Here is a 22564-nt window from a genome sequence, read left to right as displayed (position 1 = left end):
CAGACAGGTCAGGAATTCCACTGGGCCCCCAGGGGGTGGGAGGAGGGTACAAGAGGGCTTATCCATGGGACTGGAGTAATACAGGAATCAGTACCCCAGGAGAGCGAGAGGGTAGAGACGGACAAGGACAGCACGGGCAGCCCACGAACCCAAGGGGGGCTGGGCAGGCACATGCACAGGTGATAGCAGATGCTCTTCTAGGCCCTCCAGCCCTGTCGGAACACCTGAACAGTGGGGGAAGGACATGCCCTGATGGGCAGCATAGCATTGCCTTCCCGTGTGTGTGTGTGTGTGTGTGTGTGTGTGTGTGTGTGTGCGCGCGTGTGTGTGAAGGGGGCTGTGGCAGGCTGAGGGTCAGGGTGGGGTGGCAGGTTCCCCACTGCTTAAGACATTTTTGCCCCAATAGTGCAAAGCGCAGGAAGCCCTGGCACCCCTCCCCCCGCCCCCTGCCCCATTCCCCATGGCTTCCGGGGGCATCTGTGTCCACCCATCCATCCCTGCCGACATGCAGCCCTGAGCCCAGGGCCCTCTGGTCTGCTCCGTCCCTCCCCCACCCTCCCCTCCCCCCACCCTCAGAGGGCTACCTCCTCCCTCCCTCTCTCGCCTGCGGAGTGGGCGATAGCCAAAGGGAGGAGGAGGGCAGCTCACCCAAGTGCAGACCAACAGAGCACTCCTCACCAGGAGGGTGGGAGGTGGCTCAAGCCAAAGTCCCTGAATTAGAGAAAAGAAGAGGGGAAAGGGGTTCCGGGGGCACAGGGGCAGCTGGCCTGAAGAGCTTCAAAGAAAAGAGGAGGAGCACCAACCACCCCCTCCCCCGGGGCTTCGACTAAGTGCCACTTATCTAAGCACCCCCATTCCGGTGCCTGCCTGCCCGGAGTCTGGGATAGTGCATCGAGTGGGAGTGGAAAGGAGGAGGGCAGGGGTTAGAGAGAGCCCAGCAGACAGATGGAAACAGGGGCCGAGGGGGGTGGAGGCTCTCGGAGAAGCTCACGCACACCCCCCCCCCCCCCAGGGCAGCAGCATCTGGATCATAGCTAATACTGCAGGATGTGAGGAGGGCGGGACCTTGAGCCACAGTTTTTCCTGTGTGGGTGCCACGATGCGGAAGGAGCTGGTGGGGGACACAGGGAGAGGCCCCTGGGGCTGGGCACTTGAAAGGGGAGCTGTGCGGGCAGCAGGGCAGGCTGGTGAGGGGCCAGTTGGCATCCAGCGTGAGAGGTAGATGGAACTCAGCGGGCACGAGTGGCAGAGAGCAGAGGGAGTACTGGCGCGGGGGTGCCAAAGGGGCACAGAGGAGGGGCAAGGCAAGGGGGGGTGGCCAGGACCCTGTTGTATTAACTCACAGCTCTGATCGGCAGCCCTACCCCTGGGGACCTGGTGCGGGGGGCAGTTCTCTCTGATGTGGGGGGAGGAGGGGCAGCTCTCAAAGTGCTTGGGGGTGGGGGGGTCCTCCCCTCTGGCCAGCCTCAGTTAATAACTTAATATCATCTCTCTATCAATCGCTCGCTCTCTCTTTTTTCTCTTTTTTTCTTCTGTCTAGTACTTCTTCATTTATCTTGTCTCCGTGCCTGGTTTCCAAAGTGCAGTTAGAATGACTGTAATTTTTAACCTCCAGGGGAGGGGCCAAGCCAAGCCTTTCTTTGCACCCAGGCATCTGGGGAAGCAGAGAGGCCCTTAGCCTGGAGGGGGAACCTAGGCCAAGAGACTGGGCGGGGGGCTCTCTCTTGCATGTGTGCAGGGGGTGAGTTGAGGGCATCTTCCCCCATCCCTCCATCCCCTACGGTCAAGATGGCTTGTCCCCTCTTAGCTCTCCCTCCCTTCTCCTACCTTCTCGGAGGACGGGGTCCTGGGAACTGCAGGACACGGTCCCCCCCGCCCCCTGAGCCCCCCCCCCCACCTCCCACACTGTCCTTTTCATAGCAAGTTCATTTGTTTGCCCTGCCCCAGGGCTGGAGGTTCTGAGGAGGGACGGGGCAATGCGGGGTGTGTGTGTGTGTGTGTGGGGAGCTGAATCTATCCGAGGACGAGAGGGAGGAGAGAAGAGGTGTGGGGGTCTCCCTCAGCCCCCAGCTCTGCCCCTTCTCTCCAGGCTCCTCCCCACCAGCTCCGCACACCCTCTGGCCGCCTGAGGCTTTAGACTTCCTGATCCTCAAAGACCTCGAGGAAGAGTGGGGGGAAGAGTTCGGTGGGGCACTCGACTTTCATGTGGAGGAAGCGGCTGGCGTGGCAGGCCCCGATCATGCGGAGGTCAGTCACCTTCATCAGCAGCTTGGGCCAGAAATGCGGAATGTTGTGTTTGCGGTGGTTGACGTAGTGCTCGAACGCCAGCAGGTACGCCTCCTGACTCTTCTCGATCTTGTCCACACACAGCAGGCCCGAGCGGTCTGCGGGGAAGGAGGGGCAGGCGGGTGAGTGGGCGGAGGGGGGCAGAGGCGGAGAGGCTGGGGGAGAGGGAAGAAAAACACGTTCTGGGCAAGTGTAGGGGCAACCGCAGGGCAGAGGGAGGGGACCGGGGGGTGGAGGGGCAGGTAAAGAGGACAGAGGGCAAGAGGTAGGCCTGGAAAGAGAGGAGACCTGGAGACAGGGCAGGACTAGCGGACAGAGAGATGGGGTGGGGAGAGCAATACAGAGGGAGTTAGGGGCAAGAAAGGGGCACTGAGGACAGAGGAGGGATGGGGGAGAGAAGGTGAATGGGAACAGAGTAGGGGATGAGGAACAAAGGGGTCTGGGAGAGACAGAGAGCAGGTGGGGGCAGAGAGAACAAATGAAGCCAGGATAGGAGGAGAGGAGGGACTGGGAGGTAAGAGATGGGCCTGGATATCAGAACAGAGTGGGGGTGGGTGAAAGAGCAGGGGACAGAGAGGTAGCTTTGTGGAGCAGAGAGACCACGGGGTTAAAGAAGGAGCGTGACAGGCCCAGGGCCCAGCCAAACTCTGGGCCCCTGGACGCTCCTGAGCCCTCCCAGCCAGGCCTCGGTACCTGTTGACATTAGCAGCACAGCCTGCAGCAGAGCCACTTCCGTGTCATCCAAGTTAAAGGCAGAGAGTGACTTGCCCAGTTCAAAGATGGCATCGGAGACGACACCCAGGCCGCCATTCTTGAGCTGCTCCCGCTTGACAGCCATCTCCCCGCTCAGTGTCAGGGTGTCGCTCTCGGGGTCATAGCGGACAGCCGCCCGCAGGGACATAATCTCCATGCAGCACCCCTTCAGGAGGATGATCTGGTCTTCGCAAGGCAGCTGCAGAACCACAGGGACACTCAGCAGGCCCCTCCCCGTAAGCATCGCCCGCGGGGGCCCCCTGGGAGCCGCAAGGCCACCACGGGCCAGGAACGTGTGCTCTGAACAGCTCCCTTGCAATGAGCGATGGGTCTGCCCTGTTTCATTAACTCTCCCAACCGTGCCTCTGAGTTAGGTCCCGTCAGTACCTCCATGCCCACCGCAGATGAGCAAAGGGAGGTATAGGGAGTTAGGCCACGTGGCCAAGGTCACAAGCCAGTAGGGCAGCCTGTTCCCAGAGTCAGTGCTCTTTAAAGTAAGGAGAACTTCCAGAGTCAGGATGGCTGCATAGACTTCAGGGGAGACAGGAAGGGACGGGCTGGGGAGGCTGGGCCCGTGGAGCCTGCTGGTTCTTTAGTGATCAGCTCACCCTGTGCGTGTATGTGTGTGCATGTGTGCGTGCGTGTGTGTTGGCTGTGTTGACCTACAGGAATTGCTCCCCATCCAGAGAGCTTCAGATGAGCACGAGCTGGGACTGGGTGATCTGGGGAGCAGCCCGAGGTCTCCCTCCAGCGTGGCACCGTGTCTCTCCTCCCATCTGCCACTCACCTCAGAGAACATGGGCAGTTTTTTGGCAAAGTCCACCACGCGGGTGATGGCCGGGGTGATGATCTTGGTAAACTCGCTGAAGGCCTCAAGGTCCACCTTGTCTCCGTCCGGCATGGAGACGATGGGTGACTGGCCAATGTCATCCGGCTAGAGGGAGAGATGGGGGTCAGCTGGGGCTGCAGACCCCTTTCAACCTCTCACAGAGGCTCCCTGCCCACCAGGGGGAGCTCCAAGGCAGCTTGGGGAGGCGGGGCCACCAGCACCTGGGGACAGCTGTGTCCCAACCCAGGTCTAAGGCTTCTCCCATCTTGGGGCAGAGAATACACCAGCATCAGAGCTCCAAGTTGGCTAATAATCACAAGGGTCATAATAGCAGTAGAGGTAATGTCATAACAATAGAAGCTAGATTTACTGAATATTAACATGTAACTAGGCATGAAGCCATGTGTTTTACACATACTATCTCATTTAATCCTCACCACGACTTATCACCATTAGTTGATGTTATACTTACCATCATTTCACAGATGAGGAAACTGAGACAGACTGCAGCTAAGTAATAAGCCCAAGGTCATGTGGCTAGTAAGTGGTAGAACCAGGATTTGAACCCGGGCAGTCTGATCCCCGACAAGTTACGCACACACGCGCTTGGGATCAGAGTCAGTGCTCCTAACAGCGTACTGTTCCGCACGCGGACACACTCCGCCAGGAGTTTTCTGCCTTCCCCACCATACACAACCAACTATCCGTCTCCTCCCAAGCTGGCCATTTTCTTGGCACTCAGTTTTGCCGGGGCCTAAAACAATGCCCAGCAACCAAGAGGTCCCCCAAAATGCTGTTACATGACTGTGTCCTCACCCTTCCTCCCAGTCACTGTGGACGGGAAAAAGAGGAGAGCTCACCTCCGTTCACTGGAAATTCGATGAGGAGGGCAAGGCCCTGCCCTCATGGAGCTCCCAGTCAGATGGAAAAGGCAGGACCCTGATAGCAGCGACACACACACAGGTGTACGGATCAGCACTGTCAAGTCGTGGAGACTATCAGCCTTGGGTCAGACTAAACTAAGAAGGCTTTCCAGAGGAGGCAAGACTCTGAGTTCACTCTCCTCTCCTGGCTACCTGGCTGCCGCTCCCCCGTGCTCCCTCTCTCCTTACCAGGAATTTCCGCCTCTGTTTCCAATGGCTGCCCTGGGCATTTGTGCTGCGATGGGCCTCCGTGGCAACGTGGATCAGGTCCCACTCTTCGGGAGTGGGCTCTGGTCGCTGCTGCAGTGATCGGATCATCTCCTCCTTCCGCCGCCGCTCCCGGTTCTGCTCAATCAGCTTGCGTTTGGCCACCCGCTTCGAATCATCTAGAACCACTGTCAACAACAGACAGATACGATGCCCTTTGCATGGCACACTCCGTAACCCACTCAGAAACTATGCTTCCCAGTAGGCCAAGAGAGGCTAAGTGACTTCCCAAATCACCTAGCAGTCGGGTGGCACAACCTGGATCCTGAATGATCACTGAGACCACATCAACTCCAATTTGGGCTGACCCAGAGGAAGACCATGTTCTGATCTAAAGGGCTATGGTGACAGTAGTTACTAGAAGACTGTACCATCCAATCCCTAGCTAATGAAAAATGCCCTCTCTCACCCAGAAGTGGGGTGCCTTCTCTAGTAGTCAGAGACACTGTGCTCTTGGGGGGGGGTACTCAGGACTTATTTCTACCCAACAACTCTAAGGCCCTGGAGTGGTGAAAGGCAGGCAGGCACTGGGGCCCATGCCCCGAGCCCAGAGAGGGATCCTGTTTCCTTTTCTTCAGAGATGAGGGCAGCAGGGACCAAGATTCTGAACATTCATTCTGCCACCAGCCTGACCCAGACTGTCCCTCTGCTCTGTGGGTACCTGGAAGGGAGCTGCCGTGTCTGAACGCACCCCCCTCCCACAGCTGCCTGGCCCGCTTCCCCCACCCATCCCCTTACAGTCCATGGCCATGCCCACAGCGATGCACTTCTTGAAGCGGCACAGCTGGCACTGATTGCGGGTGATCTTGTCAATGACACAACAGCTGTCATATTTGCACGAGTAGGTGGGGTGGAGGTTCTTCTGGATTGTGCGGCGAAAGAAGCCCTGGAGTTGGGGGAGGGCAGGGAGACGGAGCATGTTGTGATCACAACCCTCCCTTCCTGGATCAACCGTGCAGTTCTCTGGGGTTGGCGGGGGTGGGGGGCGGCGGGCTGGGGAGCTAGTGAGGGAACCTGGCATCCTCTCGACACAGCAAGCCCAGCATCACTGGGCTCTGCCAGGACTTAGAAATACACATCCTCAGCCCCCCAGCTGCCTAGGGGCCGGGGTACATGGGTAGTGGTGGTGGCAGAGTTAAGGATGGTGACCGCAGTTAGGAGATTTGAGCCTGGGATGGTGTGAGGTGCTCAGAGGCCTGAAGGAATAGCCGCTTTGGACACCAATTAATACCTGATTTTCCATCCTGTTAAACGACTCTAAAAACAACACTGGCCCCAAAACCACTCTCATACATGCTGCCTGTTGCCCATGCAGGTGGAATTCATGAAATGGGGGGCGGGGGGTCAAAAAGTTAAGAAAAGGCATTGGGTATGAACTCTAGTAGCATGAAGAGAATATTTTCAATTTTATATACAGAGTTTAGTCTTTGCTTTAAAGGAAAAACCTCAAGACTCAAGATGGCAGTGATAATATGAAGAGCTAATGTCTGCTGCATACTTACTATGTGTCGGGCACTTATAAGCCTTTTCTTTCCTGTATCATCACATTTAACGCTCACGTCAACCCCGTGAGGTAGGAACTGTTATTATCTCCATTTTGCCGACTAAGAAACTGCAGCTTGGAGAGATTAAGCACTTTGCTCAAAGTCATATGGCTAAATGGCAGCAGACACTCAGAACTGGACCTGAGGTATAAGACACAAGGTCTGAGCTCTCAGATTCTGGGGTGCAATTAAAATCACCTTGGGCAGCCATCAAAAATACAGACTCTTGGGCCTCACGCTAGCGGGCCTCACGCTAGACCTACAACATCAGGCTCTCTAGGAGTGGGAAGGCATCTCTGTCCTTTCGGGATGCCCCGCTGGGACTCAGATGCCCTTGAGGGTGAGGTTCCTGGCTCTATATTACACTGCTGGCATTGCTTGCAGGAACACTGCTAGGGGACTCTATATCCCTGGTGGTCTTGGTCTGATTGACGACACCAGGAAAGAGAGGAACTTGAAGCCTTGACACATTCTTAAAGCTTTCTGTTTCTTGAAAGGTCTTACATTGTCAGGAAGTGATGATCCTGGGAAAACCATGTAGGCTGATGTGTCCAAAGTGAGATCTAATGAAGCCTCTTCAAGCCAGAGACCCGCTCTGCCCAGGGAGACTCTGCCATCCTCTTCTCTGGCCTCCGCCATGCCCCCCAGCACTGGTTCTCACCCTTTCAGGTGCAGTGGAAGCAATCCAAGGCAGATTCCACCACAAAACATTCTGATTGAGTAGGGTTGGAATGAGGCCTTGGGATCTGCACTTAACAAGTACTGCAGGTGGTCCAGGAACTACGTTTTGAGAAACACTGATGCTGTTTAACTGATGTCAGTCTTTCTCTGGTAGGTTGTGAGCAACTTGAGGGAGGCACACATACTGCACATCTCACGCTTAATACACTGAATGGATGGATGAAAGCAGACATGTATTGAGTGCTTCTTTTGTACTTGGTGCTGTTTTAAGTACTCTATGTGCGTTATCTCATTTTATTCCTCTAGCAACTCTATGAAGTAGGTAGTATGTTTATCCCCATTTTATAGATGAAGAAACTGAGGCTCAGAGAGATTAGGCATCTTACCTATGAGTGGCAGAGCAGGGATTATGAATGAACAAATGAATGAATGAATGAATAAGAGAAGAGAAATGAGGATATAACAGGTGCACTTTAGCTTACATGTTTATAGAGCTGTCTGTTGTGCCAGGTGCTGAGGGACTTAAAGGGAATGTGATGGCAGGGGGGGAGGGTGGAGCTCAGGTGGTGGGGGAGGGGCAGGAGCTGGCTGGTCCATACCTTGCAGCCCTCACAAGTGATGCAGCGGTAGTGATAACCGGTTGCCTTGTCCCCACACACGACACACTGCTCGTCTTTGTCCAGGTAACTAGGGATATACCCTGGGAGGGAGGAAGGGAGGCAGGCAGGCAGGCATGGCTTGGGTCCCCAGCAGAGAGGCTCCTATACTTTCTCCATCCCCCAGCTTTTCCTTCCTGGCCCATCCCCTAGCCCAACCTCCCTGAAGGGTTCTCTGTCTCCAGGTATAATCCTGGAGACACATCAGAGGTCACCTTGTCCATCCCCTTCCCTAAGAATATGGAGAATCCAGTTCTTCTGACTGCCCCATTCAGGGCTTTTCTCTTGCTGCATGCCAGGGGCAGGGGATATGGGAGAAGGAGAAGCAAATGTCAGAGCAGCTCATCTTGGGGACCTCGGGCAAGGGAGTTATGGGGGAAGGGAAGAGGCCCTTCCTGACCTAATCCATCCTCAAAGGCTGGAGCGTGCCCCACATCAACCCTCTCACCCCAGACAAGTCCATCCCACGCTCTCCAGGAGGCTCTCCCTGTGGGACACAGGAACTGCTGGTATAGGCCCAGGCCCTGGAATTGTCCCGGCCTGGTTCTGTCGGGTTGAGGGTGGGAAGGAAGGCCACACGCAGCCAGGCTCACCTGACATGCTGGTTTTCAGGGAACATTGGCCGTTCTTTCTTTTTCGCTTTCCATCTGGTGACCTGGCACTGGATGGGGGCAAAGTGGGCCGAATCAGAGAGCAGTCCTTGGGCAGCCCCCCTTCTCATTCCATAGGCTGAAGTCATCCCCCACGCCTGACTCCCTCCTTCTTGTGTCCTCATCCTACCTCCCACCCCCAGGTCAACTGACAAAACTGAGAAGGGTCCAGCTATCTGGAAGCTTTGGGGAGAGAGATAAAGGGCTTGGCTGGGGCACAAGCATGTTCTAGGGCCCCAACATACACACACACACACACACACACACACACACACGAGCACGCCCATAATCTATAAGATAGCCACATATTTAAGCCTTCAGTACATGACACATACGCAGAAAGAATCTTCAGGACATGCTTAAAGCTATATAACCTTTAGAATACACACAAATGTGTGCAACATAAGACCAGCACCCACGAACAACTATGCTGCCTTCAGTACAAACCCAGGCACGGTAAACAAGCAGCAGGTTCTACCATCTATATCTATGCAACTTTCAAGGCTTCCTCAAATGTGTTACATGACCTCTAGGATATGCCTACATGTTACACAACCCTCTAGACGGGCACCTAATAATACCATGCCCCTCCCCCCAGTGAACATGTGACTTGATTTCCAGGTCATGCACACACGCTAAATAACCACAGTGGGACTTCCCTGGTGGCGCAGTGGTTAGGAGTCTGCCTGCCAACGCAGGGGACACGGATTCGAGCCCTGGTCCGGGAAGATCCCATACGCCGTGAAGCAACTAAGCCCGTGCACCACAACTACTGAGCCTGCGCTCTAGAGCCCGCGAGCCACAACTACGGAAGCCCGCGTGTCTGCCACAGCTACTGAGCCCACATGCCGCAACTACTGAGCCCGCGTGCTACAACTACTGAAGCCCGCGCGCCTAGAGCCCGTGCTCTGCAACAAGAGAAGCCACCGCAATGAGAAGTCCACGCACCGCGACGAACGGTAGCCCCCGCTCGCCACCACTAGAGAAAGCCCACGTGCAGCAACGAAGACCCAACACCAGCCAAAAATTAAAATAAAAGTAAATTAAATAACCACAGTGGCCCACTAGAACCTAGACCCAAGAATATGAGAAAAGGATGGGACTCCCAGAGCTGCCCAGTCCATGGCCTCCCTTTAACAGAGCAGCAAACCTAGGCCCCACTTGTGCTGGTGACACTGTGGCTGGAGTCAGAGCCAGGACAAGGACACTGGGCCCCTCCAAGTAAGGTATTAGCAACCCTCAGCCACTGCACACATATGTTGCCAGCCTCTCCACATACATGTTACATAACCTCGGCACACACAGGTTACATAAGCTTTCTACATGCATGCACGGATTGTATAACCTCCCACACCCACCCTGTGTGTGGCATGTTGCAGGGTCCTCCGCCCTCTCTCCACCCGCCTGGGGCCTGATGCGGCTCCCAACACACTGACACAGTGACCTTGGCCAGGGTCACAGCCACAGACAACTCTGTGTTCCACACGCCCTGGGGATTACCCCTGTCTGATGTCTACAACAGTTCGAGGGTCGGATCTCCCTCCTGCCTCTGGAGGGGTGGGTGTGGGGGGAACTCCCCGGCCACCTAGGCCCCAGTCGAGCTGGCAGTCTTCAGCAATTAACTAGACTCACAGCCTCTGGGTGCAGTCCCAGGGACAGCCACAAGGTGGCGCAGGGACATGGGGGAGGGGAGGCAGACAGGGGAGGGGCTGCAGTCCTGGGGGACCAGGAACTGGCATTCCCGCCTTTCTCAGAGTTAGCAGCAGACTTTCCCAGATCCACAGAAGTCTGGGCAGGGAGGTACAGAGGCTGTAAGTGAGAGCTACGCAATGACAGGCTAAATCTTTTTCAGAGCCCCCAGGGGTGGGGATTGGGTTGGGGGGATACCCCCATTGCCCTACCCAGCTGCCAGCCCCATCCACTTCCTCTACCCCTCCAGGGACCCAGTCTTGGGCCCCAGGGCTTTGCTGGGCCAGGCCTCCGGCCTCCTGGCTCAGGATCTGGTCTCCTAGGCAACGGCCACACTACTCCCCAGAGCACCCCCTCCCCCACCCTCTCCCTGGCCATAGGCACAGGCTGTACCCAGCTCCCAGGGCACCACGCCAACTGAGACTGAGCTCTGTGCCACTTGGAGCTGATGGGAGAGGCAGAGACCCTCTGGGCTCCTGAAGCACAATGCAGATAGTAGGTAACCCATCCCTAGTTGCGTGTGCAGGGCTGATGCCTCCTCCACGTGGGAGCAAAACCTTCATAGCTGGCATTCCCTTTCACTTCCTGGGAGGAGCCCCATGGCAATGCCCGCCCTTGCCCATGAACAAGGAAGAGCTTGTGAGGCTCCCAATAGGTTCCAAATATAAGCGTGAGCTGTGACCAACAGCTACTGGTGCATGTGCCCTGAAATGTCATGTCACATGCACCATGGCTTCTGGACAACACGCTGGTGGTCAGAAGTGAACAACCTGGTAGGGAGAGGAGGGAAATGGCAAGGCTTGGATTCCACATGCTCAGGTGAGGGTGGCTGAGGGGACACTGGGGGGCATTGGAGACTCCCAGCACTGTCAAGGGAGGGGCCACGTGCCTGCTGCCTGTAATTACTCTGCTCTGCATCACCTCCCCCTTTCAAAATGGGCATCTTTCCATTGAGGTGCCTAATTCCCTGCCGCATGGGAACATGACCTCATCTCCTGGGCAAAGGTAGGCAGCAGGCTTGTTGGCCTCATGCCCATCCCCCCAGAGGTGCTTAAAAGGCCCAAGCTCCACTCTCTCGGGCCCAGCCAGGTGACCCTTCCTGTTGCCTAGGAGTTGGCACGACCTAGTTGCCAGACCCATTACCTGTTCTCCTCTGGGTCTGACCCACACTCCACCTTGCTTGGCTTCTGTTCCATTCACTTTAATTCCATCCAGGATGCCCTCCAGCACGCCAAGAGACTGGGGTGGGCACACTGGCCCCCCCGGCACGCCCACAGGCCGCCCACCCCCCGCCACCCAGGCCCTAGGGCCCAGCACCCATGGTGCCCGCCTCAGCACTTGGCCTTTCACACCATGCCCTGCGCCCCAAGGGGGGCGGGCGGTGAGAGGGGCCAGGGAGTGGCAGATAGTGGGGTTGTGGGGGAAGCCGGGTCTGTGGGGGGGTCCTGGGCTGGGGGAGTAGCTTCGGAATCTTGTCCTGTCCGGAGGTCCCTGCAGAGAGAGGAAAGAGGCAGGGATAAGGCGGCGCCATGGTGGGGCTGGGTGAATAGGATTCCTTTGGTGCCAACATTTGGGGGCTCGTAACGAGATGGTGGTAGTCATGGAGGGCAGGCACCAGGACAACCCTTCAGATTAACAGACAGCAGGCAAGACTGGAGAGCCACATCCTGCTCCCCAGACATGGAAAGGGATGGAGGGAAAGAATGAGGTCACCCATGTACCTCGTCTCAGTCCTCACATTCCAAGTGCCTGGCCCTTAATAGGCGTCTATTAAACATCAGCTATTGTTACCACCCCCCAGTTTCCCTAAAACTCATCAGTATTACAGGGCAAGAGGCCACCAGAGATGGGCAGCTTCAGCCCAGGCATGGGGGGTACTGGTGAAGGAAGTGTGGCTTGTGGGGGCAGCATGCAGGGATCCTGAATGCCCACGTGGGTGCCTTCACGGAGAGGGGCATTGCAAATAGTAGGGAGACGACCCCCCCGGCTGCTGGCTCAGTTACGACTCCCCACTCCCGGCCCCCCAGGGAGCTTCCCATACAACGTCCCGAATCACACTTCCCAGTCTGAGGACCAGACTTCCCAGTCGGTTTAGCTGAGCTGCCACCCACCAGGATGGCAAGAGGAGGGGAAAGGAAACTAACCCGCGTTAATGGAATAGAGAATATAGGCCCTCTGGTATCAGAGCTGCACAGGTGAGGAAATAAAGCCTCAGAAAGCCCGACCATTCACTCGAGTTGGCACAGCTAGTGAGCAGCCTGCCTCCGATGCTTGCCTTGTCCTGCTATCTGGGGTCCAGGGCAGTGCCCACCTGGGCCAACCATTCCCCCCATGCTGCTCCGCTGACCCCAGCCTGCAGGCCCGAGGCTCCGTGTCTGCACACACAAGGCAGGTGTGGGCACGTGAGAGGGGACAGAAGGCGCAGCTCTCCGCACACAGCCTCCATCGAGTGGCTGCTGCACCAGAGTCGTTGCCCCTGGGCCCCCCCGGCCCCACCCCTAGGAACTGATAAGGAGCCAGGGTGGGAGGGGAAAGGAGAGATAAGTCAGGCCATTGGGCAGGGTAGGACCGGGCTGGACCATGGGACAGGGCCTCTGCACTCAGACAAGTCCCCATCCTGGGGAGCAGGGCAGTAGTACAGAAGGGTGGCCTACTCTGCTTTCGATGCCCCCGCAGACCAGAACTGGGCACTGGGGGCTGGACAGGAGACATGGGGTGGAGGGGTGCGAGCAGGGAGCCTTAGCCCAGGGAGCCGTCAAGAAAGTAGGTCAAGTTTTTCTTGGCTTGCGGAGAAATTCCTGTTATAAATTTATAATGGCGTAGCCAGCCCTAAGGGGTGGAGATGGGGGGAGAAGGAGTGGGTGGGGATGCCCAGAGCCTGGGCATAGGGGCCTGCTGCTCTCAGCCAGAGCAGTGAGGGGCTGGGGGCCGAGGCAGGCGTGGGCCTTGGGCTGGACAATAGAGGGTTATTTTCTGTCGCCTCTGTTTCCACTTCTATCTGTGCCCAGTGAAGCTTCCTTTGGTCTGTCTGTCTGCATCTGAATGTCTCTCTCTCTCTCTCTCTCTCTGGGTCTGGGTGTCTCCCTGTCTCCCCCACCCCCCAAGACTGTGCCTCGGTGCTTGGCACACCCTGGCTGCGGTGCTGCCCCCGCCCGTCTCCTGCCCACCTGGCATACTGCCACCACTTGTTTACAGAAGCTGGAAAAATCCACTCGCCAGCCTGAGGCCCGAGTGCCCCCGGGGAGGGGAGGAGGCAGGCACAGGAGTGGGCATGCTGAGAGAGGGGCAGCCGCGCGAGCAGGCCCTGGAGGCAGGTGAAGGGAACCGGGGTGTGTGGGAATGGGTATCAGCGGCTACGGGCCAGACCAGGCAGGGAGCACCGGCGGCAGCACATGGCATGGGCAGCTCCTGCCCCAGGCCACAGCTCTGGAAGACCCCTCCCCCTGACTTCTGCTACCGCCAGTTGCTACAGGGCACACCTGGGGCAGTGCCAACCTAAGCCACCATGTTTTTTTTCCCTTCCCCCGACCCAGCCTGGCCTTAACTCCAAATGTGGCTGGGCACTGCCAAGGGCTTGCACGTGCCTGCTGCAGGGGGTGGAGGGAGGAGGCCCCCACTCTGCCTCACCTCTATGCTGAGCCGAACGGTGCCTGATGCCACCCAGGCTCCACTGAGCCCCTGGTAGTGGGCAGGGAAGCAAGGTCCTGCCCTCACTGCTTAGGGCACCCTTGCCTGGCACCTAGCAGGAGGCTGGAACCCCTGGGGAGTCCTTGTCATCTCTCTGGGGACATACCTGGGCCTCTGAGGCGACAGGGCAGGCAGAGGGCCCAGCATGCGGGGAGGCACATAGCACATGTGCCTGTGTCAGCTGTGGGCAGTGGGGCAGGGGGGCGGGGCAGAGATACCCATGCTGCAGGGCAGCCTCTCTCCCCTCCTCCTGGAGTCCTCCTCAATTCCCCCAGTGCCAGCCTGGCACATCCCCTGCAGAGGAAGACGATCAGCATCCCCCCAAGAGGCAGAGGGCTGGAGCTATGGGGCTCTGAGACTAGGCCGGACAGCCGGCAGGCAAGGCCCACCTGTTGGCTGGCCTGGCCACCCACTCCCTCTTTGTCAGATAAGAGATGCCTGGTGGCAGTGTGGGCAAGGTGCCCGCGGAGGGGGAAGCATTTCATTAAGCTTAAGTGCTTCTGCAATGGGGGGACTGAGACAAGAGGCCAATGCGGCATCCATGGGCACCATGCCATGTTCCTGCTGCTGGACTGTCCCACTCCGCAGTCCTGTGGACCCAAGGGACTCCCTGGAAGGACTCCTAGGGCTGCCAGAGGGGACTCTCTGCCCCAGAATCCAGCCCCCAATTCTGTACCCACCACTCTCCTGAGTGTCTGCTCTTGGCTTTGGCCCCACCTGTCAGGGCCGGTGAACTTTGTCCTTAATGCTCTACGGAAAGCCCAGCCCTCCTCCTTGCCAACCACAGAGGGAAAGACTCACATAGAGAGAGGGGGGCTGAGAAAATGGGAGAAAGAGAAGAAGCAGAGAGGTGAAAGGGACGATGGGGGAAGAGGGGGAGAAGGATGAGGAGAGGCAAGAACAAAGAGATGGGCAGGGGTGGGGGCAGAGGCAGGGATGACAATGAAGCCAAGGGAGAGGAAGAAAGGCAGCAAGGAGATGGGAGTGGAGAGAGAAGGGTGAGGGAGAAAAGAGGACAGAGAAGGGAAGGGGAGACAAAGGCAGAAAGGTAACAAAGAAAGATGGGTGGGGGGTGCTTCATGGAGGCTGGGGGGAGGGGAGAAGAGAAATGGTTTCCACGGTGACAGCTGGTTCTTGGTGGCCTGGCATGTGGGCTATTAATAGTGCTGTGGGGAGATTCACACCTCCCTCTCCCCTTCCCCTTTGCCTGCTGCTAGGGTGGGGGGAGGTACTTCTCCCCCACTCCCAATTATCTGGCACTGACGCCCTGACTCCACACCATGGGGGCCAAGAAGGGTGGCCAGGTGGCCACTGTAGCCCAAACACACACACACACATACACACACACACACACACACACACACACACACACGGGCATGCACAGGCAAACACAGGCATCTGTGTGCAGACACTGCCGCCTGTGCCAGCGTGGGCTCCCATGGACAGCCACAAACACCAACAGCCCCGGGAGTCTGGAGATGGTGGAGGCTGCGGCAGCAACACAGGCACGCAGGTTGAGGAGTAGATGCCTCTCGGGGCTGGGACCTCTTCCTCCTCTCCCAGATCCCCCCGTTCTATTCTCAGGTATGGACTGAAGGGGACTGCCCCACCCAACCTGCTGTTATCCTAGTGCCAGCAGAGAGAGGAGGAGTGAAGGCGGGAAGGGAGGTACTATTTGGCAGGTGTGACATGGCAGAGGAGTACACAGACAGAGGCACCAGCTTGGCAAGCGTGGCGGGGGGGGCGTGGGTGGGCAGGGGCTGAGGCAGCCTCTTTGGTGGGCTCTCGCTGGGCCCCCATGAGATGGATTCTGGAGCGTAAGGGCAGTGACCCTTAAGTCTGATCTCCTAGCCACTGTGGGGCCTTGGAGGCTAGAGAATGGGAGATGGGGTTGGGGGATATAATATAAGGGGGAGATAGGTTACTTAAACAAAAGGATCCTCTCCTCCAAAAGAATATAACAGGAAATTCCCCCCTGCAGGCACAGACAGAAAGACATAAACAGTAGCCTTGACTTGGGCCAGATGCCCAGTATTAACATCAAAGACTGTGCTTCCCGCCCAACCCCACCATAACCTCACCCACCTGCTGCTCTCCTGTCCCTCCTCCCACCCCAGGCCAGCTCCAGTCAGGCATTAAGGTGGGCGCCCAAGTCTAGGCTCACCTCCATCCCCCCCACGCATACTGACGATGGTTGTGCCCGCATCCATGCTCAAGAGCTCAGCCCCTTCCCTGTCAACCCACAGAACTTCGTGCCCCCTGCCCCAGTTCCCCCCAGAAATGGAGGGGGAGATCCAAATAGCCAAGAAGGCAGAGTTAGGAGCACCCACAAGCTGGGCATACTCTCCCTGCCCTCCCCCCAGCAGCCAGCGGGTAATCGGAGCTGGGAGGTGGGGCAGCTGAAGGCTGGAGGCATGAATGTCACAGGGCCAAGGCGCTCAGTGCAGATGGCATCAGGGGCACAGGGCTTGGGGTCCTCCCTTCCCCACTCCCCTCTTCCAAGGAGGAGGCTGCAGAGAGGAGTCTGCAAGCGCTGGGGAGCACGCCCAGGAGGGAAGGGAATGGTGGACGGGAAAAGAAAAGCAGGGATGTTCTCCCAGGCACCCCAGAGAGGCGGGAGATAGCCCCCACCCAAGCAGAACTGGCCGAGGAGGGGAGGTGGGGGAGAGGGACGAAGAGAGAAGCGGGGAGAGAGAAGCCAGGAGAGGGAGGGAGAGAATGGGGAGAGAGAGAGAGATTGAAAATTGTGTGTGTGTGTGTGTGTGTGTGTGTGTGTGTGTGAGAGAGAGAGAGAGAGAGAGAGAGAGAGACAGAGAGAGAGAGACACAGAGAGAGAGAGAGGGGGGGAGAGAGAGAGAGAGAGAGAGAGAGAGAGGGAGGGAGGGAGGGAGAGAGGGAGAGAGGGAGAAGGGAGAAGGGAGGGAGGGGAGCGCATACGAGGGAGAGAGAGCAGGCGAGAGCGAGCAAGTAAATGCAGCTGAGTCTCCCGCACACACACGGACACGTGCAGACACACACACTCACCCCGCATGCGCAGAGCCTCGGGCTCTGGGTACCCCATTCCAGCAGATATTCAGAGCCCTCCCCAGCCCACACATGCCCAAAACACGCATACATGGATTGCACGCACAACACACCCACTCACTGATGTGTACAAAGACGCTGATAGCCACCAAAGCCTCAGGTCCCATTCCCCTTCCCTCGCCCACGCCCCACGCGCCTGGGTAAAAGAGAAAATGAAACAGGCAGCCAAGGCTCTAGGAGCCAAGAGCTCATCTCTTCCTTACAAGAGTAAGAGAGGAGGAAGAGGGCTGGGGGCTGGGGCCAATCACGCTGCTCTGCCACTGCTGGAGGTGTGGCTGTGCCTTTGGCCCTAACCTTTAACCCCAGTCCCCAGTGCTGGGTGCCCACCTCCAAAGCAGGGGACCAAGGATAGCATTTTCTGGGCACCAATAAGTTCCATCTTGCTCCCCTTGTCTACCCAGAGAACTTCTGACCCCTCCCTCTGGACCACCTCACACAATGGCATGCAAGCGGGAGGTCCCCTTTGGTGCCCCAGCCCTGGCCTGCCAGGAAGGCAGGCGACACCATATGCCTGAAAACCACATGCTCCCCTCCCTCCAGCAGCCCCAGATGCCTCTGTGAGAGACGGAGAACTGTCTCTGGTTCCAAGCAGCGTGTGTATCCGCACCCTGGAGCGTTCCAGGCCTTGGGAAGAGAGGAGAATCCACAGGCGTTGTTTGCCGTGCCAGTGCCAGGATGCAATACCGACTGACCACAGGTGTCACCCCACGTTATGTTATTTACCCTCACTCTGCGTGAGGTGGGCATCATTGTCTCCAGATTATGAAAACCTAGGCCCAGAGTCAGAAACTGGCAAATGGTGAAAACCCAGCCTCCAACTCCCAGCCCGCGCTCTTCCCGCCATGGTCACGCTCGCCTCCCTCCCCAAGAGGCACAAAAGTCCCCCAAGCACCTTTAGAGCCATGAGAACCAGGGTTGAGATGAGCTCCCTACTCCAGAGGCTCCCCAGTGGCCCACCATGAGGCATATCCCCACCACTGTCCTGGGGGAGCTGCATAAAAGGGATTTGGGGGGAGAGAGGAGTCCTATCACCAGATGCAGAGGAAAGGTGGCAACCCAGGACAGACCCTGGGTCTCGAGGTGCCACGCCTAACACCCTCCTTATTCACTGCCGCCGTCCTCCACACTAATGCCCCCTCCATGCAGGGGTGGGGAATCTGTCAGCCCGGGCTGGGTCCTGGTTGATTGATCAATGGCAGGTAGCTGAGATGCTGGGTCCCCAGGAGAGAGGAAGGGTGCCGTACTCTACTCATAAGAAAGGAGCGGGGGTATGGAGAGAGCCTGCTTTCCTTGTTTTTTCTCTCCCCCATTCCCAGTGCTCAGACTTGTCCTAACCAGAGATGCAGTGATGCCCAAACATTCGTGCATTTGCCCCTAACTGGGGAGGTGTGTCCAGGCTGAGATGTCAAGAGCTCCTTTTAAGAAGCAGCTAAAAGGTGATCAGAGGAGAGCAAGGCAGAGGGGCTCCAGCCTGCACAAACTCATGCGGGAGAGAGAGGGGACGTGGAGGCCGAGGAGGCTGGAGATTAGCGACCCACTATCCCTACCACCCCCATCCCCATCCCATTCCCGTGATGTCTAGGAGATCCAATTCTCCACCGAGCTTCTCCAAGAAGTGACCTACAGACCTCCTCGTTGTAACAGCTAACACATACAGTGCATGTTAGGCACCAGGCACTTGTTAAAGCGTGTTATGTATTCTGACTCCTCTAATCCTCAAAAAGCTGAAGGAGGTAGGTATTATCCTCCTCAATTCACAGACAAGGCAAGTGAGAGGTTAAATCGCTTGCCCAGGAGTATACAGCCCACAAGTGGCAGGGCTGGGATTCAAACCCAGGCGATCTAGTTCCTATATATATATATATATATATATATATATATATTTATCCCTGTTTTTAACCATTACAGCATATCACCTGCTAGAGGAACAATATCTTGTTCTTTCATCCAGCTATGTGTTCCCTGTGACCCAGCCTCAGTTTCCCTTTCAGTAGCAGCCATGGATTCTCTATGGTAGAATCCCTACCAGTGTCTCCTCATCCATGGTCTGGGCCACAGCTAGAGGGGAGCATGGCCAGAAATGGTAGATGTCCCCTGCTCAAACTCCCTCTCCGGAAGACTTGCCACTCTGGGCTGGAGGGCCAGCGCATGGGAGAGGGCCTCACGAAGTCTGGGCAGCTGTACCCTCAGAACCAGGCTCTGAGGCTGGGCAAAGCAGACACAGCTGTTGGGCATCTCGGAGGTGGGTCTCAGCTGCCAGGGGTGTGGAGAAAGGCCACTGTGAGTCCTGCCAAAGACCCAGCTCAGCCGGGTCCTGCCAACTCCTGCCACCGCCCCCGGGGGCAATTATCTTCCAGCGGGTCAGTGTGGAGGGAGCCCCCTCTCCGGCCTGTTTGGGAGCTGGCTAGCCATGGCCTGCACACCCAGGCCTTCCACCCAGCTGGTGTCCCCTGGCTGAGCCTGCCAGCCTGAGAGATCAGCATGGGCAGTGGCCGACCCCCTTTCCTTCTCCCCCCCACTCCCAGCCCCCCAAACTCGCTGGCCGCAGCTGCAGTACTGAGGAAGCGCGCAGGATGTCCTGAGCAGCCAGCTGAGCCCCCTGCCCCCCACCCCAACCTCCCGCTGACCCCAGAGGCAGGGCAGGCAGGCCGAGGGGCGGGGTTTGAGTATGAACAACTGGAGAAGAATGAAGAACCTCACCACCAGTTCCCAGCTCTGAGCAAGGAGGCTGCGGCAGAAACGGAGACCAGAACAGGGGTCGACGGGGTCAGGGACAGGTGAGAGTTACAGACTAGCAGAGAAGCGAGGAGGGAGGAGACACAGCGGAGACAGCGTTGGAGCGAAATTCCAAGTCAAAAATACACATCACTCACCCAGACACTCACCAACATACTGCCTCCTACGGCAGGCTTCCAAGTTTAGACAGGAGGGCAGAGGTGGGTAAAGGGGCCAGACTCACGGTGGGAGGCAGGAACTCAGCTGGGGGCCCGTGAGCATCCCCAGGAATGGCTCAAACAACCCCAGCAGGGGCGGCTAGGTTCCTTATTTGCTTTTGGGGTGGGGATAGAGGCTGCTTCCTAGGAGCCAGGTTTCCCCAAGACCCCCCTCCCCCCAGCAACCAGGATCATCTCAGCTCCTGAAGTCACTGAGCACTGCTTCAGGTCCATGACTCGGCCCTCTAGAACTCCCCTACCCCCTACTCTCTTTGCTCTAATTTCTCTGTCCCTCAAAAAAAAAGAACGTCAAAAAAGAAGACAGGAGGAAGCTTGAGGAGAAAAGTCTATGACTGTATGTCCATCTAGGGGTGTGCCTGACTGCACAGCTACACCGTGCGCATCCAGAGTTGTAGACCTGTGACTGTGTGGGCCGGAGCCTTGTAAGTGCCTTCTGCACCTGAGGCCCTGGGACTGTGTGCAAATGAGTGTACCTGTGTCCAGAGTTCCCACAGTCAATCAATTAACAAGTATTTACAGAGCACTTCCTATGCTAGGCTCTGGGTGGGATCCAGAGCAATTCCAGAGATTCTCCCAGGTCTCAAGGAGCTCACCATCTGGGGGAGGGGGGGGATGACAAGCGAAAGAGGTGGAAAATGTTATCGTGAATGCATGCCTTACACCATTATGGGAGCAGGGGTTTTGTGGTATACAGAACCTCAGAGAGCCACAGTAAGAGTCCAGGAAAATACTTGTTGCTAAGTTGTGTATCCGTGTGTTGATGTGTAACTGCATTTGCGTTTGACTGAGTGACAGCGACTGATACGGCAAGGAGATGATGCCTGTGTGACTGGGCTCATGCGAGCACGTGTGTGCCTGTGAGTGACAGGGTCTTTTGTAATGTACGGCTGTGTGCAATTGCTCTGTGTTCATGCAAGCGTGCGATAGTGACTTTTTCTGTGTGGGTGACAGCGACTCCTCCTTGTTGTGTGTGACAGCATCTCCATGTGACCCTGTGCATGGGTATGTGCATGGGTTGGTCTCCCTGCTCTTGGTCTCCTGTGGGTGTGTCTCACCCCTCTGAGCTCCCCTGTGCAGTGGCAGCCAGCCTCTTCCCTTGTCCCCATGTGGGTGTGTCCAGCAGCTCCTGTCCTTGAATCCGCCTGGGTGTCCCCGGGTGTGCATGTGGCTGTCTATGTGGGCACATCTGTGTGTCTGCATGTCACGTTTGCTTCCCCCCTCATCTTGGACAACAGCCCCCTTCATCCCTTCCCCCTCCTGGGGCCAGAGCCAGCACTGAGAGGTGGGCTCCCATCTCACTGACTTTCCTTCTGCAACCTCCACCCCTGGAAACGCGTGGCTCTCTCCATTGCCCCTATCATCCCCCACCCCGCAGGCTTTTCCTTCACACTGGACTAGGGAAGGCCCCAGGCAGAGAAGGGGCACCAGAGACACGTTGCAAGGGGAGGGAAACGGGTGGCACACACAACACGGGTCCATTCCTCCCTCTCTTCCCTAACCGCCCTAGCTTGCAACTCCCTTAATCATCTAGGAACCCTCAGATACACCCCCCCGCCCCGCACACACACACACACCCCCCCCCAACCAGTCGCGTTTTTGCAATTAGGAATGTTGCAACCAGAGAGCCATGTTCAATTGGGGAGGCGGGTGAAGGGGGGGGGACTTCCTCCTCCCGGGGCCAGTGCAAGCCCACCCCCCACCCCACTCCTACCGCCCTCCGCAGCTGGAGGCAGCTTTGCAAAGGCCACTCGGCCTCGGCCTGGGAGGCTAGGGGTGGGAGCTGGGGGGGCAGGCCTCCGGCGCACCGTAAACAAACCGCGGCGCGGCGGGCGGGGGAGCTCCGGCGGCCGGCAGCGGGGCCGGGCCCGGGAATGCGCAGCGGACGGGCCGGACAGAGGCCGGGCGGGCCCTCGAGGGGGAGGCCCGGACGCCATCTCCGCCGGCGAACCCCGGGGCCCACCGACCTCCCAGCAACGCCTCTCTTCCCCAGGGCGTAAGTTGCAAGCTCCCGGCCAGTGACAGGGTCACCGGGGCGTCCAGGAAAGCTGAGGCTGGCAGCGGGTACCCCTCGGGCGCCCCCAGCCCACCTGGGAGCTGGCCAGAGAGCCCCGCGGCTTTGCATAATCAATCGCGATGCATTTGCATATTAATGCCCCCTCGCTCCCTCCCCCTTACCTCGGCGTGGCGCGCTGGACCGGGCTGGGCAGCGACGCGGGGGTCTCAGCGCCCCGTGCCGGGGGCGTCCATGGGGGGCCGGTGGGGCCCGGGCCGCCCGCCTCCTGCGCCCGGGTGTGAGTGCGAGTGAGCGCGGGGGGGCGGGGGGCGAGTGTGGCGGCCCCGCGGCTCCTCCGGCAGAGGCGGCGGCCGCTCTTAGCTCCTCCCTCCCCCGCCCCACTCTGGCTGGGGCTCGGGCTCTGCGCGCCCGCCCGGCTCTCGGCTGCTCCCTGCAGGCCGCCTAGACGCCGCCGCCGCCGCCGCCGCCGCCGCCGCCGGCCCCCGCCTCCCGCCCCCCGCCCCCCGCCGCGCCCCGGGACCCCGGCCAGCCGCCCCTCGGCCGCCTC

At 58.1% G+C, this 22564-nt stretch overlaps 2 protein-coding genes across 9 annotated transcripts in view; one reads left to right on the top strand and one right to left on the bottom strand.

Moving 5' to 3' along the window:
- Positions 1-1913: 1913 nt before the first annotated feature.
- On the bottom strand, positions 1914-22316 carry THRA (thyroid hormone receptor alpha). The gene is made up of 9 exons (XM_079904883.1): positions 22179-22316; positions 11422-11769; positions 8533-8600; positions 7883-7983; positions 5797-5944; positions 4981-5186; positions 3827-3973; positions 2980-3238; positions 1914-2384 (listed from the first exon to the last, which is right to left on the bottom strand). Exons 2-9 carry the CDS (start codon positions 11472-11474, stop codon positions 2134-2136), a joined length of 1233 nt encoding a protein of 410 aa, XP_079761009.1. The 5' UTR covers positions 11475-11769; positions 22179-22316; the 3' UTR covers positions 1914-2133.
- MED24 (mediator complex subunit 24) overlaps positions 21634-22564 on the top strand; it is a gene marked incomplete at its 3' end in the record, with an annotated part of 33092 nt that continues 32161 nt past the window's right edge. For all 8 annotated transcript variants that reach the window (XM_079904843.1, XM_079904841.1, XM_079904840.1 and 5 more), the window contains exon 1: positions 21634-21996. The remainder of the gene's footprint in view (positions 21997-22564) is intronic.

This window comes from Stenella coeruleoalba (genome assembly GCF_951394435.1).
Source record: "Stenella coeruleoalba genome assembly, chromosome: 19".
In the NCBI taxonomy this organism is placed as follows: domain Eukaryota; kingdom Metazoa; phylum Chordata; class Mammalia; order Artiodactyla; family Delphinidae; genus Stenella; species Stenella coeruleoalba.
The sequence above is the reverse complement of the archived record's forward strand: the minus strand, read 5'-3'. Positions and strand labels throughout refer to the sequence as shown.